The sequence below is a fragment of the Mustela putorius genome, unplaced genomic scaffold (assembly GCF_011764305.1).
Source record: "Mustela putorius furo isolate JIRA1106 unplaced genomic scaffold, ASM1176430v1.1 tig00537227_pilon_pilon_pilon, whole genome shotgun sequence".
NCBI lineage: Eukaryota > Metazoa > Chordata > Mammalia > Carnivora > Mustelidae > Mustela > Mustela putorius.
This window is the reverse complement of record NW_025422368.1, coordinates 7,585,905-7,600,504: the sequence shown is the minus strand read 5'-3', so window position 1 is coordinate 7,600,504 and position 14,600 is coordinate 7,585,905. Positions and strand designations below refer to the sequence as shown.

The 14,600-nt window shown below is 47.8% G+C and overlaps 1 protein-coding gene across 5 annotated transcripts; it reads left to right on the top strand.

The window, feature by feature from the left end:
- Positions 1-4,928: 4,928 nt before the first annotated feature.
- Positions 4,929-10,281, top strand: TMEM106C (transmembrane protein 106C). Of its 5 annotated transcripts, none has more exons than XM_004765623.3 (8): positions 4,929-5,026; positions 5,595-5,806; positions 6,695-6,758; positions 7,255-7,414; positions 7,506-7,646; positions 8,099-8,148; positions 8,630-8,683; positions 9,552-10,281. In XM_004765623.3, the coding sequence occupies exons 2-8, from the start codon at positions 5,623-5,625 to the stop codon at positions 9,646-9,648; spliced, it is 750 nt and encodes a 249-aa protein (XP_004765680.1). In that variant the 5' UTR covers positions 4,929-5,026; positions 5,595-5,622; the 3' UTR covers positions 9,649-10,281. The 5 variants fall into 5 exon arrangements, with proteins under 5 accessions (XP_004765680.1, XP_004765678.1, XP_004765679.1 ...); XM_004765621.3 differs by having other exon boundaries at positions 4,953-5,104; XM_004765622.3 differs by having other exon boundaries at positions 4,960-5,145.
- Positions 10,282-14,600: the final 4,319 nt, after the last annotated feature.

Genomic DNA, 14,600 nt, shown 5'->3' with positions numbered 1-14,600 from the left:
GCAGGTGGCTGTAGATGGAGTGGTGTTCGTATTCCAGCTGTGGGACACTGGGCAGGATGCTTCACCTCTCTGAGCCACGGAGGAACCCATCCATTAAATGGGGGTGTTGATACCTAGTCTGCAGTGTTGTTGAGAGAACTGAACGTGAAGCTAGTGCCTACTACAGTGCCTGATACGTAACAGATACTCAGGGAACTATTACTTTTTTTTAAGCCGGGAAACCTACTAAGAAGGCTGTTGTATTGCCTTGGCAAAAGATGGGACAAGGCCCGACTGTAGATGGAGAGGAGAAGACACCGAAAGCTCTTTTGGACAGTTGACTTTCGGGATGGGGTCGAGTGTAGATTTTGTTTTTCTCAAATCCTCTTGAAGCTCACCTCTACCGTCTGTCCTCAGGCTCTGCCCTGTGGCTCCCTTACTCCTCACCCACAGCTTTCACTGCCTGCTTTGCACGGGGTATCCCCTCATTCACAGCTTGTCCCTCTTCCATGCGTGTGGTGGGTCTCAGACAGAGGCTACTGGGTGGGGGCGGAGGCACAATGCCCAGCACAGCTGCACACGCAGATAAGAGTTTAACTGCAGTTTCTGACAACAGCCAGGTGTGGATCTGTTTGGCCATGAGGTTTGTCCCTGAGGCTGGCACAGGTGGGGAGAGAGGCAGTGCTGGGGGAGGTTAACGAGGAAGACTGGCTGACTCTTGGTCAGGTTCCCTCCAACACTCACTGAGGAGTTCAAACCCAACACGCCCACCCTTGGCTTCCCCAGTTCCCCAGCCTAGGCAACTTCCTCCCACACCTGGCCTGCGGGTGTCAGCTCCCCACACAGTTCCCATTCAGGAGGTCCAGAACTTCCAGGAGGGGGTGCCCAGGGGCGACAAGTCCCGTAGCGGTGGAAGCCGCACAGGGTATATCACATGTGTATATCGGACACACAGGTTTGACTCACCATGCGTGTTTCTCAGAGGTTGTCAGCGGCGGAGGGGCTCTTGGCATTCACTAAGGCCCAAGGCCCCCACAGCCATCATGTGGGCCCTGGGAACAGTTGTTACCAGTGTTCAGGGGCCAGGAATTTGTCTCCTCAGTCTGCAAGTCCCCCTACAAGAGAATCGGGTTCTGGTGTTTGTGTTAAGATGTTAGCTTGTGGGGCGCCTGGGTGGCTCAGTGCTTTGAGCCTCTGCCTTCAGCTCAGGTTGTGATCTCAGGATCCTGGGATCAAGCCCCACATTAGGCTTTCTGCTCAGCGGGAAGCCTGCTTCCCTCCTCTCTCTCTGCCTGCCTCTCTGCCTACTTGTGATCTCTGTCTATAAATAAATAAATAAAATCTTAAAAAAAAAAAAAAAAGACGTTAGCTTGTGTTTTGGTTTTCCCTATATGACAGTCCTGCCTTCCAAAGAGATAACGGTCCTTTGGGTTTCTTTGATGTCTGTGGGGGTGGAAATCGTTCTTAAAGGATTGCTTTAAACAAATGCCCTCTACTGTCTTTATTCAAGGGCTCAGCTCACTGGAGAGATGACACCGGGTGTTCTTGAAGTGCCACTGAGGAGAGGGGGAACCATGGGGAGATATGTGGGAAAGGGATCCTGCTGGAGAGTCTGTGAGGATTTGAGACCCAGGCCCTGGCATTGCTGTAGGGAATGGCTGCACTATGCCTCAGGCCTGCTGGTCCCTGGGCACCAGCTCTGCCAGCCCAGGCAAAGACACCCCGGCCCCAGGAAAGCAGTCACATCCCCCAAACCAGAGGCCTGTGGCGCACTGTACGAGGATGAGAGAGCGTGACATGGTGGTGGCCTGCTTCCTGGGCTCAAAGAAGCAAGTGCCGGCTCTTTCACGTAACTTCAAGCAAGCTCACTTCTATGTGGAATAAAGGGAGCAGAATGAAGACCCACCAAAAGGGAGAAGAATGAAGCGCTCCCAGCTCTACACCCTCAGCCTCTGTGTCAGTGCAGAGGGACGCTGCCAGAGTCCCAAACGCTCCCCTGCACGGTCCGGGCCCAGGGTGTTGGGGGGGAGGGTTCGGAGCAGAGCAGAGCCAGTCCCCTGCCTCCACCTCTCTCTTGGGGCCTTTCCTGCTCTTGGCATGGGTAGCTAGGGCTACCTAGAGCACATGGAGACAAGGAAGAGGCTGGGCATGCGGGGATCCCCAGCTGGCCCTGCTCTGCCCTGGCCCACCCGGAGCGCCCCAGTGAGCTCATGTCTACAGTAACCTCATGGCTCATAACCAGGATGGTGAGACAAAGCTGGAAGGCAGGCAAAGGTGAGAAGTGATGGGTGTCTCCTCAGGAATGTGCTGCCCAATTAAAACCGCCTCCCGGATGGCACGGGCTGATGCTGGGATTACTCCCTCAGGCTGTGCCGGTCAGCCTTCAGGCTGAACCATTCCGCAAACCATTTACTGACGGCCTACTGTGCAGGTGTTGAGCTGGGTGCCTGGGAGACAAGGAGATACGAGAGCCACAAGGGAGAACATAGTCTATCTGTACCAGACCCACTTTGGAAGCTGACTGTGAGAAAGTATCAGGGGTTCTGCTGATTAAGTCCCCAGGGCCCCTTTACAGCCCCTACCCACCCAAAGTCCTTTCTACTCTCACCACAGGCCCAAGTGCTTGGCCCATTCCCTTCTGTTTTTGAAGCATCCACAGCCCTCCATCTTCCTTTGGTCTCCCTCTCCTCTTAAGCTGGTGTAAATCAGGCTGCTGCCTCTTCAGTGTCCCTGCAACTGGGACAGTTGGGACCTTCTGTAATGTCCATCTGTAGTGTGGACATCAGTCCTTGGCAGGGTTCCAACAGAGACCTCAAGGTGAGGCAACACCGGGTGACAAGAGGGTGGGTTCATTCCCCAGATTCCCCTGGTAAATTCCCTAACAGAAGTGGGTCCTCAGACAAGAAAGCTGAACTTGGAAGAAAGGCCTTACACAGGAAAGAGGCTTCCCTCTTACTAAGGGCAGATGTTAGAAGAGGATAGAAACCTAAGCATGGCCTCTGTAGTGTGTGATTAAAGCCATAACAGGCTTTACCCTTAGCTAGGTCTGTGTCTGTATCTTTTTTTTTTTCAATACTTTATTTATTTATTTGACAGAGAGAGATCACAAGTAGGCAGAGAAGCAGACAGAGAGGAGGAAGCAGGCTCCCCGCCAGGCAAAGAGCCCGATGCGGGGCTCGATCCCAGGACCCCAGGATCATGACCTGAGCCGAAGGCAGAGGCTTTAACCCACTGAGCTATCCAGGCGCCCCTGTGTCTTTATCTTTTAAGATTAAATCCCACAGTGAGAGACACGCCACAAAACACAATTTTGGTGAGGAATGGTTATCTTTCTCATGTAATAAGAAGTCATAAGATAGGTAGTCAGGGGCCTGAATGTGGCTCCAAATGCCACAGGGACCGAGGCTCCTTGTATGCTCCTACCCAGCCTCCTGCTACATGCATTTTTTTCCCTTGTGGTCACAAGACGGCTGCCCTCTCTCCAACATTAAGTCCAAATTACAGACAGGAAGAGGATGGTTGAAGGACCAGTTGAGTCTCTGCCCCTTTTAAGGAGCTTTCCAGGGAGCGCCACACAACCTCTGCTTATATCTCATTGGCTCAAACTGAGTCACATGGCAAGAAAGGCAGAGAGATGTATTTTTAACTGAGAATATGGTTGTCCCAAACACAGTAAGATTTGTATAAATAAAGAATATAAGTTAGTATAGAGCTTGCAAAGAGAGAGGTGGAGACCAGATTTCAGGAAAGAGAAGGTACAGGCTGGGAGGTAGAAAAAGAGGAACAATGGCTCCTTGTTGCTTCTGATAAACATTCTTTCCTTGACCAAACTTTAGTCAGGTTCCTAAAACTTCTCATAGGCCCATCTGTGTGCTTACTGCAGAATCCAGTTTTAGCAAGAACTCCCAACTCTGGATACTTGATCATTCCACACACACACCCCCCCACCCCCCCAGGTGATGTCTGATCACTCTGGCCTGTCTTCAGCAAGAATCCTCTCAGGTCAGTTTAGCCAGAATTCTTTTTGCCTTTGAAGTTCCCTCTTAGTAATTTTCCATGCACTGACCCCCACTCTGCTCCTTGGTTCTGAATTCCCACTTGCTCATGTTGTACTCAGAGCTGTGCCCGATCCCTTCCCCCCACAGCAAGTCCGAACTGCGTCTGTCCTTATACCCATTGCCATCGCCCCCTTTAGTAAAGTCTGCCTTATGGTCTTTCACAAGGGTCATTCACTATGTCTTTTTCAGCTCTTCTTACTCGAAAGGCTCAGTGGACCGACTGTGACCAGCAGTTGGGCAGGGGGCTAGACAACGGGAGCACACCGCCTTCCCCACATGAGGAAAGAGATACAGAGGTGGCGGACCTCGGAGGTCGCCAGCTTCACTCCCCATTGCCGCTCAATTGAGAATCTCTCCTTTCCCCAGCATCATCTTAAGCAATGTCACCTGCTTAATGTCTGCCCTCTGCTGCAGGTTAAGCGTAATCTGGTAGTCTGTACAAAGAAACCCACTCTTTTATTTTTTAAAAGATTTTATTTATTTGAGAAAGAGAGCACAAGCGGGGGGGGGACCCACCCTTTTAAAAGTGTTCTCTAACCCCTTCCGTGCATGCCTTCGTGTGTGTGGACGACTAGCGACGGCGACGCCTAAAAGCCGCAGAAGGGCAGTTTCCATGTCTTCTAAGCATCTTTACACCCCCAGCGTCCACACTGCCCCTGTGCTCAAACAGCAGTTGAGAACGGCTTTGGCAGCTGCAGGCTCCTTCCTCGTTCCCAGGCAGAGGCAACGCGCCTCCGGACACTTGACTCAGGCACCTTTCAGCCTTTCTGAGGAAGCGGAGCGTCGCCTTCTCTCCCCGCCCGCTCTCTCTCCCCTAGTCTGCTCCCGGAGCCGCTCTCCACCGCCCTCTGCCCGCTGGGTTCCGAAGAGCGCATGCGCGAGCGTAAGCCGGCGTTTCCCCGACCCCGCCCCCCCTTCACCTCCTTCCCGGCGCCGCAAGTCTTCCGGCGCGTGCGCAGCGAGTGCGGGCTGCTGCGAGGACTGAAGAGGCAAGTAAACCTGCTGGAGCTGGCAGGTAGCTGCGGGTGCGGCCCGGAGAGGAGCTGCCAGGAGTCGGCGCCCTGCAGGTCTGGGGACGTCGGCGTTCGCTCACGCCTTGTCGACTCTGGTGGGCCCGGAGCGTCACTCTGTCAGGGGGCGTGACCTGAGCCCGCCTCCCGGGACTGGGAGTGGAGGGGGATGGGGAGCTCCAAGGCCTGTTGTTGATTTGGGGCTTGTTTGTCCCGGAAGGTTTTCTCGAGGAGAGAGCACAGAGTTTGCAAATAGTGGACGGGAAGGGGCGAGACTGGGACCTGGTGGGAGCTGGGGTGCGCCGAGTCCCCGGGCTGTGAGGAGCTGGGCAGGTTGGCGGAGGGGCTGCTGTTCCCCTGGATTTATGTAGCATGTGGGAGGGAGGTGGGGAGCATTGCTACAAAATGATGATCCTGGTAGAAAACGCGCACGAACGGCAGTTTGGTCATTTTTGTGTTTTCACTTTTCTCAGACAGAGAAGCAGTTTGCTCTCTTCTGGCTCGGTGGGGCCACTAACCTGCATTCGCTTGCCTCTCTATGCCCTAGGACATGACACAAGTGGCACATCCCGGCTATGGGGTCCCAGCATTCCACCTCTGCTCGCCCCTCTTACTGCAAGCGAAAGAAAGAGAACAGGGAGGATCTGCTGGCCGACAGGGAGCAGGAAGAAGCCATTGCTCAGTTCCCATATGTGGAGTTCACCGGTCGAGATAGCATCACCTGTCTCACGTGCCAGGGGACAGGCTACATTCCGACAGGTGAGAGGCTTTGGTAATCAAAAGGTACGCACAGGGCTTCTTCCATCTTCCAGGCAGAGCTTTGCTTCTAGGCAGTACTGTCATAGTCGGAGACAGTGCCCAGAACAGGAGCCAATTGAGCTGACTTGATAAATTTGGGTCGGTTCCACAGCTTCTGTTGGCCTCCTTATATCTGAAAGCCCTTCTTCACTTCCACTCTTTTGTTCTTTGTTTCCTTGCTTTGGAACATCCAGTTTGCTTTATGCTGTGGGATTTGTTGACAGACCCATCTCTTTATTGCTCTCACTCATAAGGCCTGGCACAGCTTTGTAGGGGAACCATCTTGGAAGCTTCTTTTCAAGGAAGCAGGTAGTAAATCATTAACAGCCTAAGGTCTGGAAATATTTCAAGCGGGGAGAGAAAAACAGATGCTCAGGAGTGGTGCCTCCACTAAGGACAAGATCATCTGTCACTAAGTTGGCCCTCAGAAAGCCTTAACACTTTAGATGGAGAGTCACAGGTGTTTGCAGCTGCTAAGAACCCTAGAAACTATCCACTTTATAGGACATGCCTTCCTGTGACACGTGAGGAGACAGTGGCCTAGGGAGGGAACGACTACTTCCCCAAGGCCATTCGGCAGCTCCAGGCCATGGGGTAATACGAGAACAGGAACCTAGATTGCTCAACCTCCGTGTCATTGTCCTGGTAGGATTAATGTTTTGCAATTTATGGCACACTCTCTAGATTTGTTTCTTGTTCCTTAGGCCCAAAATGTGAAACCTGTATCACAGAAATGTCTAATTCCAGGCAAGCATGTGTGGCGGCAGGTTGATGTGCGACATAAAGGAGAGTGGCGTTAGCACGTGGGATTTATTTTTATACCAAAATAATTGTTCGGTTCTTTCCTAGAACAAGTAAACGAGTTGGTAGCTTTGATCCCACACAGTGATCAGAGACTGCGCCCTCAGAGAACGTGAGTTTCATGCCTCTCACCTATCAATACTTAACTTCTGTCCTTTTTTCCCTAGTCCATATATTTATGAGCACCAGCTAACTTTTTGAAAACTTTTATTATCTGTTCTTGTAAATTCTCCATTTCCTTTAATACTCTGTGCTCAAGCAAGAGATCTCTGTCCCATCACAGTCTGGGTTTATGGAAACTACTAGAAACATTCCAAGGGCCAAGTGAAAGAGTTAACTTGGAAGTTTTTGGAGAAGAGGGGTACTTTGGGAGATGAAGAAATGTTTCTGTCCCCAGAGCTCCTCTCTTCAGCTTCTCTCCCCAGATGACAGATAGCATTCAAATGGGTTTTCAAAGGCTTCTCCCCACTCCACTCATTCCTCCCTGGTTTGTGGTTCCTGGTTCTTTGTACTTTCCCCTTCCCCTCATTCCTGGTTTTGCGTTTAATCTTCACTAACTGGACCTTGATATCTGACTACCCATCTGGTTATGTGCTGTGTCATTCCAGCAAGCAGTACGTCCTCCTATCTGTCCTGCTCTGTCTCCTGGCATCTGGTTTGGTGGTTTTCTTCCTGTTTCCACATTCGGTCCTTGTGGATGATGATGGCATCAAAGTGGTGAAAGTCACATTTAATAAGCAGGACTCCCTTGTCATCCTTGCCATCACGGTAAGATGGAGGGCCTTGCTTCCCAGATCATGCACCTGCAAGTTTTGGACTCGGAACACTCATCCTTGTTTTCTCATTTGCCCTGATGCAGGCCACCCTGAAAATCAGGAACTCCAACTTCTACTCAGTGGCAGTGACCAGCCTGTCCAGCCAGGTTCAGTACATGAACACAGTGGTTGGCACATATGTGACCACTAACGTCTCCTTCATTCCACCTCGGAGCGAGCAACTGGTATGCTCTTCTCTTAGGGTCCTTGCTCCATGGGCTTCAGAGAGGAGGAGTAGGGGACTCTGGGATGCTGTAGCCTCATGACTTTGCTCTCCATTTCATTTGCATTGTTAGGAACTGTTTGGTGAGGAAGATCTGACATGCCCTGTAATTATGAGAAAGTAGGAGAAAAATCAGCATTTAAGTGTTAGGGGAACAAAAGAATTTGTAAGAGCAAACAATTCACTACGAATCAAGAAGAGGAGGTATTATAGTCTGAGGTCTGTTGGCCCCTCAGAAGGGAAGGGGTTGCAGACATTGTTAGAGGGACACAGTCTGTATCAAGGACCATCTTGGGGAAGTATTTTATATGTGACAGGAGAATGCTCCCAGGTCTGTGGATTGCTGATAATAGTACTGTTCTGTGTCAGGCAGGCCTGCCTGGCCACAGACTGATGCTGGTGTCTTATTTTCAGGTGAATTTTACTGCGAAAGCTGAGATGGGAGGACCATTTTCTTATGTATAGTAAGGACAGTGTTTGTTCTCTGTATGTGTGTTCTCTGCTGGATGAAGGGGATTCAGAGTGTACTCGTTGATTGGGGCCAGTCCTCCCTTAAGTCCCAGGCTTTGGCCTGTGGGTTCCCTAAGCTTTGGCCATCTTGAGGTTTATTTGGAGGATGTGTTGTTGGATAAACGACTGAGGTGCTGGAATGTCTAAGAGAACAGTAAGCCACCAGAAACATCTCCAAGCTCCAGCATTTCTTAGTGGGTCTGAAAAAAAACAAAAAGTATTATGTGGAAGGGTGCATGGACACTGTGGGGACTCTGAGCTAGTGAGCCTTGGCAGCACTTAGGTCAGAAGGGAAGGGAAGGGCAGGGGCCCCAGGTAGGGCTGACCATGTAACTCAGTACTCTTCTGATGATACTTTTTCTTTTCTTTTTTCTCTTTTCCTTTTTTTTTTTAAAAACCAAACTGTCTCCCTGTTTGCTGTTCGGTATTCGGTAGCTTCTTCTGCACATTGCCCGATATCCTGGTGCACAATATAGTGATCTTCCTGCGGTACGTGGCTCTTCTCCCTGTTCCCTTGGCCTTTTGTGTTTGCGTCCAGACCATCAGGCTGTGTGACCTCACCACCTCTGCTCAGGAGGTGCTGTGTGAAACACAAGGCAGAGGCACCTAACCAAAGAGGGGATACCCAGTGCCTTACAGGCACAGATAGAGTAGACTCTTGGGTATCCCCTAGATACCCCTAGATACAAATCACCAAATTCGTAGTTGGCAGCTAGAGAGTTTTCTCCATGAAGTTGGGTCTAGTTTTGTGATCCCTTTAGAATCCTAATGAGACTAGTAAAGAATTGAAAAGGTTCTCAAGGTGTAAGGACTGAGCATTTGGCCAGGTTGCTTTTTGTCCACACAAATTACCCTGTGTCATGCATGGGTCTGCAGGTCTGGCCTAGAATCTTGACCACGGAATCTACTGATGAGAAGCACCTGCTGTGGGCATGTGACGTGTGAGGGTCTGGAGCAGGGTTTCTCAGCCTCAGCAAAGGATTCACAGTCCTTTGTTGTCAGGAACTGTCCTTTGCACAACAAGACATTTTATAGCATCCCGGGCCTCTGCTTGCTAAGTGCCAGGAACAGTCACCACTTTCCCTTGCCCTCAATTGTAACACCCCAGACGATGCCAGAAGTTTCCTGTGGGGTAAAATTGTCCTGAGTTTAGAATCGCTTCTTGAGAAAGTCACCTCGTGACATAGCCTTTCTGTGAATGTACGAAATTCTGGTCTCCTGGTTACATAACCATGAAGATAATGCATCTGGGGCCCATGGATTTTGTTGCCTGAGCTTGCAAGAAGTTATTTAGGCAATTTTTCTTACTTTGTCTCAAAAATCGAATTTATTCTTCTTGGTTTTTTTTTCCCCCCAGAACTTCAGTGAAGATTTCATATATTGGCCACATGACCCAGAGCTCCTTGGAGACACATCACTATGTGGATTGTGGAGCAAATTCCACGGCTGTTTAGAAACTGCTCTTGGTTCTTCCATGGCAGCACCTGCCAGAAGAGACAACATCTGTTCCCAGCGCCTGAGTTTCATACCTACCCCAGGTGGTAGAAGTAGAGGAGAAGTTGTTTCTCTTAATCCCCAGCAGACAACCTCCTGCCACTTGCAGGGAGAACTCTCTGTGGCGCCACCTGTGTTTCTCAGAACCAGCAGAATCACTGCCCAGTGCCTAGCCTGTGCCCAGCAAATAGTAGGCACTCAGAGCAAGTTTGAAGAATTGAATTCTAGTCTTTTCAGCTGTTCTTGGGGCATTACGCACTGAAACCCTACAGTGGTTCTAGGTTAGCAGACCATGGAGTGACGTGAAGGTTGGACTGTTCCGGCAGCCGCAGAATGGTCTCACTCGTCTGCCCAGAAGAGGCAGCAGGGTGAGAACATTTGAATACCTAAGAAAGCACAGACCGTTTAATAGGGGAAATTTTTGCACCTGTTCACAAATGCCTAGGAACTTCAAAACAAAACCCACAACTTTTTCCTGTAGAAAGCTACAATTGTTTTTACCAAGAGTCTATGTGAGGCTTGATTACCCTTCATCCATTGGCTGGAACATGGATTAAGGATTTGGTAGAAAAATAAACCCGGCTTTTGATTCATCTGTGTCTCCTCTGATTACCTGAATGTCTTAGGAGCCACCTTCAGGGGACTAGAATAGTTGCCTGTTAAGTGGGTCAGCACAGGATGGGAGGGAGGCAAAGGAGCCTGACTGCCCTGTCCCTGTGAGTTCCCCTCAGCCACAGCAGCCTTGCTTCTCTCTCCACCTGGCCCCCATGGTGACAGGCTGCCCCCCTGCTCTCCCAGGACAGAATGCTTCACTCTGTAGGTAGGGCAGACGCCTGCCGGGTGAAGCTTGCTTTCCTGTGGAGGAATAACTTCCCCCACCAATGGTCTGAGGCTGAAAGCTCCCTGATGGGTGGCCACCCTCTTGGCACCCAGAAAGTGGGCTGCAGCCCTATGACGGCAGCTAATCCTGTTGAGTAGCTTGAGCAGTTAGGTTTCAGAACTCGCTGAGCTGGGCTCCTTAACAAGCAACAGATGAAGGCAGGGAGTCTGTGTTAGTTTTTGTTCCCATTCCTGTTACTCAATATTTGCCTCATGATTTTTGCACTCTGAATCTTCTGACGATGCTTAAAGTTCATGACTCTTTGGCTGATGTTGACCGTAACTGAGTAACGTAAAACTGAGGGTTGAAAGTGAAGCTTCAGCACTCTCGCGGATCCTTCAGCAGTGTGTTTGGACGGGATAGTGATGTCTGTCGGGTGCAGCAGAACAGGAGTGCGTCGCCGGTCCTGAGAGCACTGTCCCAGACGGAGCGTGCCTGGAACACATAAAGATGTTCACAGTTAGATGTCTTCTCTTTCGTTTTCCCATTTCCCAGATGGCCGCTTGCCCATTTTTCGTGTAATTTTGAAAAGGTTACTTCGTTCTGAGTAACATTTTATGGCTGTGTGCCTCAGTAACATGTCTACTAAATAGTGGTTTGGAATTCAGCTATGATATTCAAATGAGAGCACTTAGAATTTTTAAACACATCTGACTGCATAATGCTATATGAATTCTCGTGCCTATTTATATCCCTGGCATCCCAAATGACACTTTGGGATGTTCTGCCCAATTTTATTATGCTATCTGTCAATTACTGAGTAAATGCATATAATTTGCTGTCAGCAGCACCAAAATGGAAGGGCGAGTGGTTGGCTTGGGCGTCATTGCTGTCTCTGTTGTTTCTCTAGTGTACTGAGATTTGGAGAGAGTATGTTTCTTAGGAGGTAAGACTTTACTAGCAATCTCTGTAGTTTCTGGCTTGGCCTGTATTCTAATCTTTCTTGTTCTAAATGACTTCTGTGACACCGGTGGAAATCTCCATTTGTTCACTTAAGCCAGAAAACTGTTTATTGAGCTCCTGCTGTGTGCCAAGGATGGTGTTTTGTCTGATGCAATTTATCAAGAATCATAGCTAGAAGTTTAACTATCACAAGCTTTTGATATTTACTAGGCCCCGTATAGGTCACAGTTTACCTTACCTGTCTATCCTGCAACCCCAGTTTACCCAGAGTAGAATCCCCGAGATCCCTGGATCAGCTCTTCTAGGAACTCTAGCCTCGGGTGTGAACCAAATTATTTTAAAAGCTCTGTCCATTCGGTGGGACCCTGGCTGGCTCAGTCGGTAGAGCATGCGACTCTTGATCTCAGAGTCATGAATTCAAGTCCCACATGGGGTGTAGAGCCTACTTTAAGAAAATAATAATGAAAATAAAAGACAGAGCCTGTTTACAAAAGCTCTACATGAATCTAAAGGGTCCCAAATACTTCCTCTCGGCAAAGTAGTTCTTATTCTTTGCCTTTATCAGTAAGATTCTGTGTTTTAATTTCAGCATAGTGAACATACGGTGTTCTATTCGTTGTAGGTGTGCATTAGTAGTGACTTTACCCTTCTATACCTCGCTGAGTGCTTACACGGAGTATACTCACTTGCTTCACCTGTTTTGCCCACCCCGCACCCATCTCCCCTCTGGCGACCAACAGTTTGTTCTCTACAGGTCTCTGTTTCTTGCTTTCTCACTTCTCCTTTGCTTATTTGTTTTATTTCTTCAAATCCACAGATGAGGGAGGTCACATGGTATTTCTCTTTCTGTGACTTACTTCACTTTGCATTATTCTAGCTCCATCCACGTTATTGCAAATGGTAGGATTTCATTCTTTTCTGTGGCTGAATAGTATTCCATTGTGTATATAGACCACATGTTCTTTATCCATTCATCAGTCAGTGGACACTTGGGCTGCCTCCATAATTTGGCTTTTGTAAATAATGCTACAATCAATGTAGGGGTGCAAGTATCTGTTTGAATTAGTATTTTTGTACTTTGGGGTAAGTACCCATTCACGTGATTACTGGATCATATGGTAGTTCCATTTTTAATTTTTGAGGAACCCTCATACTGTCTTTCATCATGGCTGCCACAGTTTGCATTCCCATCAACAGTGCAAGAGGGTTCCTTTTTCTCCATATCCTTGCCAACACATGTTGTTTCTTAGGTTTTTGATGTTAGCCATGCTGACAGGTGTGAGGTGATACCTCATTGTAGTTTGGAATTGCATTTCCCTGATGATGTGTGATGTTGAGCATCTCATGTGTCTGTTGGCCATCGGGACGTCTCCTTTGGGGAAATGTCTTTTCATGTCTTCTGCCCATTTTTAAATTGGATTATTTGTTTTCTGGATGTTGGGTTGTATCAGTTCTTTATATATTTTGGATATTAACCCTTTATCAGAGACGTTATTTACAAATATCTTCTCCCATTCTGTAGGTTGCCTTTTAGTTTTGTTGATTGTTTCCTTCACTGTGCAGAAGCTTTTTATTTTAATATAGTCCCTATAGTTTTCTTTTGCTTCTGTTTGTCTTGCCTCAGGAGACCTATCTAGAGAAATGTTGCTATGGCCGGTGTCAGAGAAATTACTGCTTATGCTCTCTTCCAGGATGATTATGGTTTCAGGTCTCACATTTAGGTCTTTAATCCACTTTGAGTTTATTTTTGTGTACGGTGTAAGAAAATGGCCCAGTTTCATTCTTTTGCATGTAGCTGACCAGCTTTACCAACACTGTTTGTTGAAGAGACTGACTTTTTCCCATTAGATATTCCTTCCCCTTTTGTCAAAGATTAATTGAACATATGTTTGTGGGTTTATTTCTGGGTTTTCTATTCTGTTCCATTGATCTTTTTGTCTGATATTGTGCCCGTACTATACTGATTTGATTACTACAAGTTTTATAAGTTGAAGTCTAGAATTGTGATACCTCCAGCTTGGCTTGGCTTTGTCAGAATTACTTTGGTTATTTAGGATCTTTTGTGGTTCCATATAAATTTTAGGATTGTTTGTTCTTTGAAAAATGCTGTTGGTATTTTAATGGAGATTGCATTAAATCTGTAGATTGCTTTGGGTAGTACAGACATTGTAACAATATCTGTGCTTCCAATCTATGCATGGCATATCTTTCCATTTCTTTGTGTTCTCTTTAATTTCTTTTGTCAGTGCTTTATAGTTTTCAGAGTATAGCTCTTTTACCTCTTTGGTTAAGTTTATTGCTAGATATTTTTTTTTTCGGTGTGATTTTAAATGGGATTGTTTTCTTAATTTCACTTTCTGTTCCTTCATTATTAGTGTATAGAAATGCAATGGCAGGGTGCCTGTGAGGCTCAGTCAATTTAGTATCTGCCTTCAGCTCAGGTCATGATCCCAAGGTCCTGGGATCAAGTCCCACTTCAGGCTTCCTGCTCAGTGGGGAGTCTGCACTTCCCTGTCCCTCTGCCTCCCTCCCAGCTTATGCTCTCTCACTCGCTCACTCTCTCCCTCAAATAAATAAATAAAATCTTAAAAAATAAAAAGTAATGGATGTCTATACATTGATTTTGTATCCTGTGATTTACCTGTATTCATTTATCAGTTCTAGTAATTTTTTGGTGGGGTGTTTAGTTTTATGCATGTCAACTGCAAATAGTGACAGTTGAATTTCTTCCTTACCAATATGGATGCCTCATTTCTTTTTGAATTATTTTTCTAACATAGAATGTATTATATCCCTAGAGGTACAGGTCTGTGAATCATCAGGCTTACACATTTCACAGCATTCACCATAGCACATACCCTCCCTAATATCCATAACACAACCACCCTATCCCTACTCCGCCACCCCCCAGCAACCCTCAGTTTGTTTTGTGAGATTAAGAATCTCTTATGGTTTGTCACCCTCCCAATCCCATCTTGTTTCATTTTTTCCTTCCTACCCTGCATACCCCCCCACTTTGCCTCTTAATTTCCTCATAGCAGGAAGGTCATATGATAATTGTCTTTCTCTGATTGACTTATTTCGTTCAGCATAATACCCTCTAGTTCCATCCACGGTGTTGCAAATGGC

What these genes read in the sequence shown, in the direction of transcription:
- TMEM106C (XM_004765623.3), top strand. Translation starts at nt 5,623, where the DNA reads ATGGGGTCCCAGCATTCCACCTCTGCTCGCCCCTCTTACTGCAAGCGA. An exon ending in AGACTGCGCCCTCAGAGAAC is followed by an intron (nt 6,759 to 7,254) that starts GTGAGTTTCATG and finishes GTGTCATTCCAG; the next exon opens with CAAGCAGTACGTCCTCCTAT. An exon ending in AATATAGTGATCTTCCTGCG is followed by an intron (nt 8,684 to 9,551) that starts GTACGTGGCTCT and finishes TTTTCCCCCCAG; the next exon opens with AACTTCAGTGAAGATTTCAT.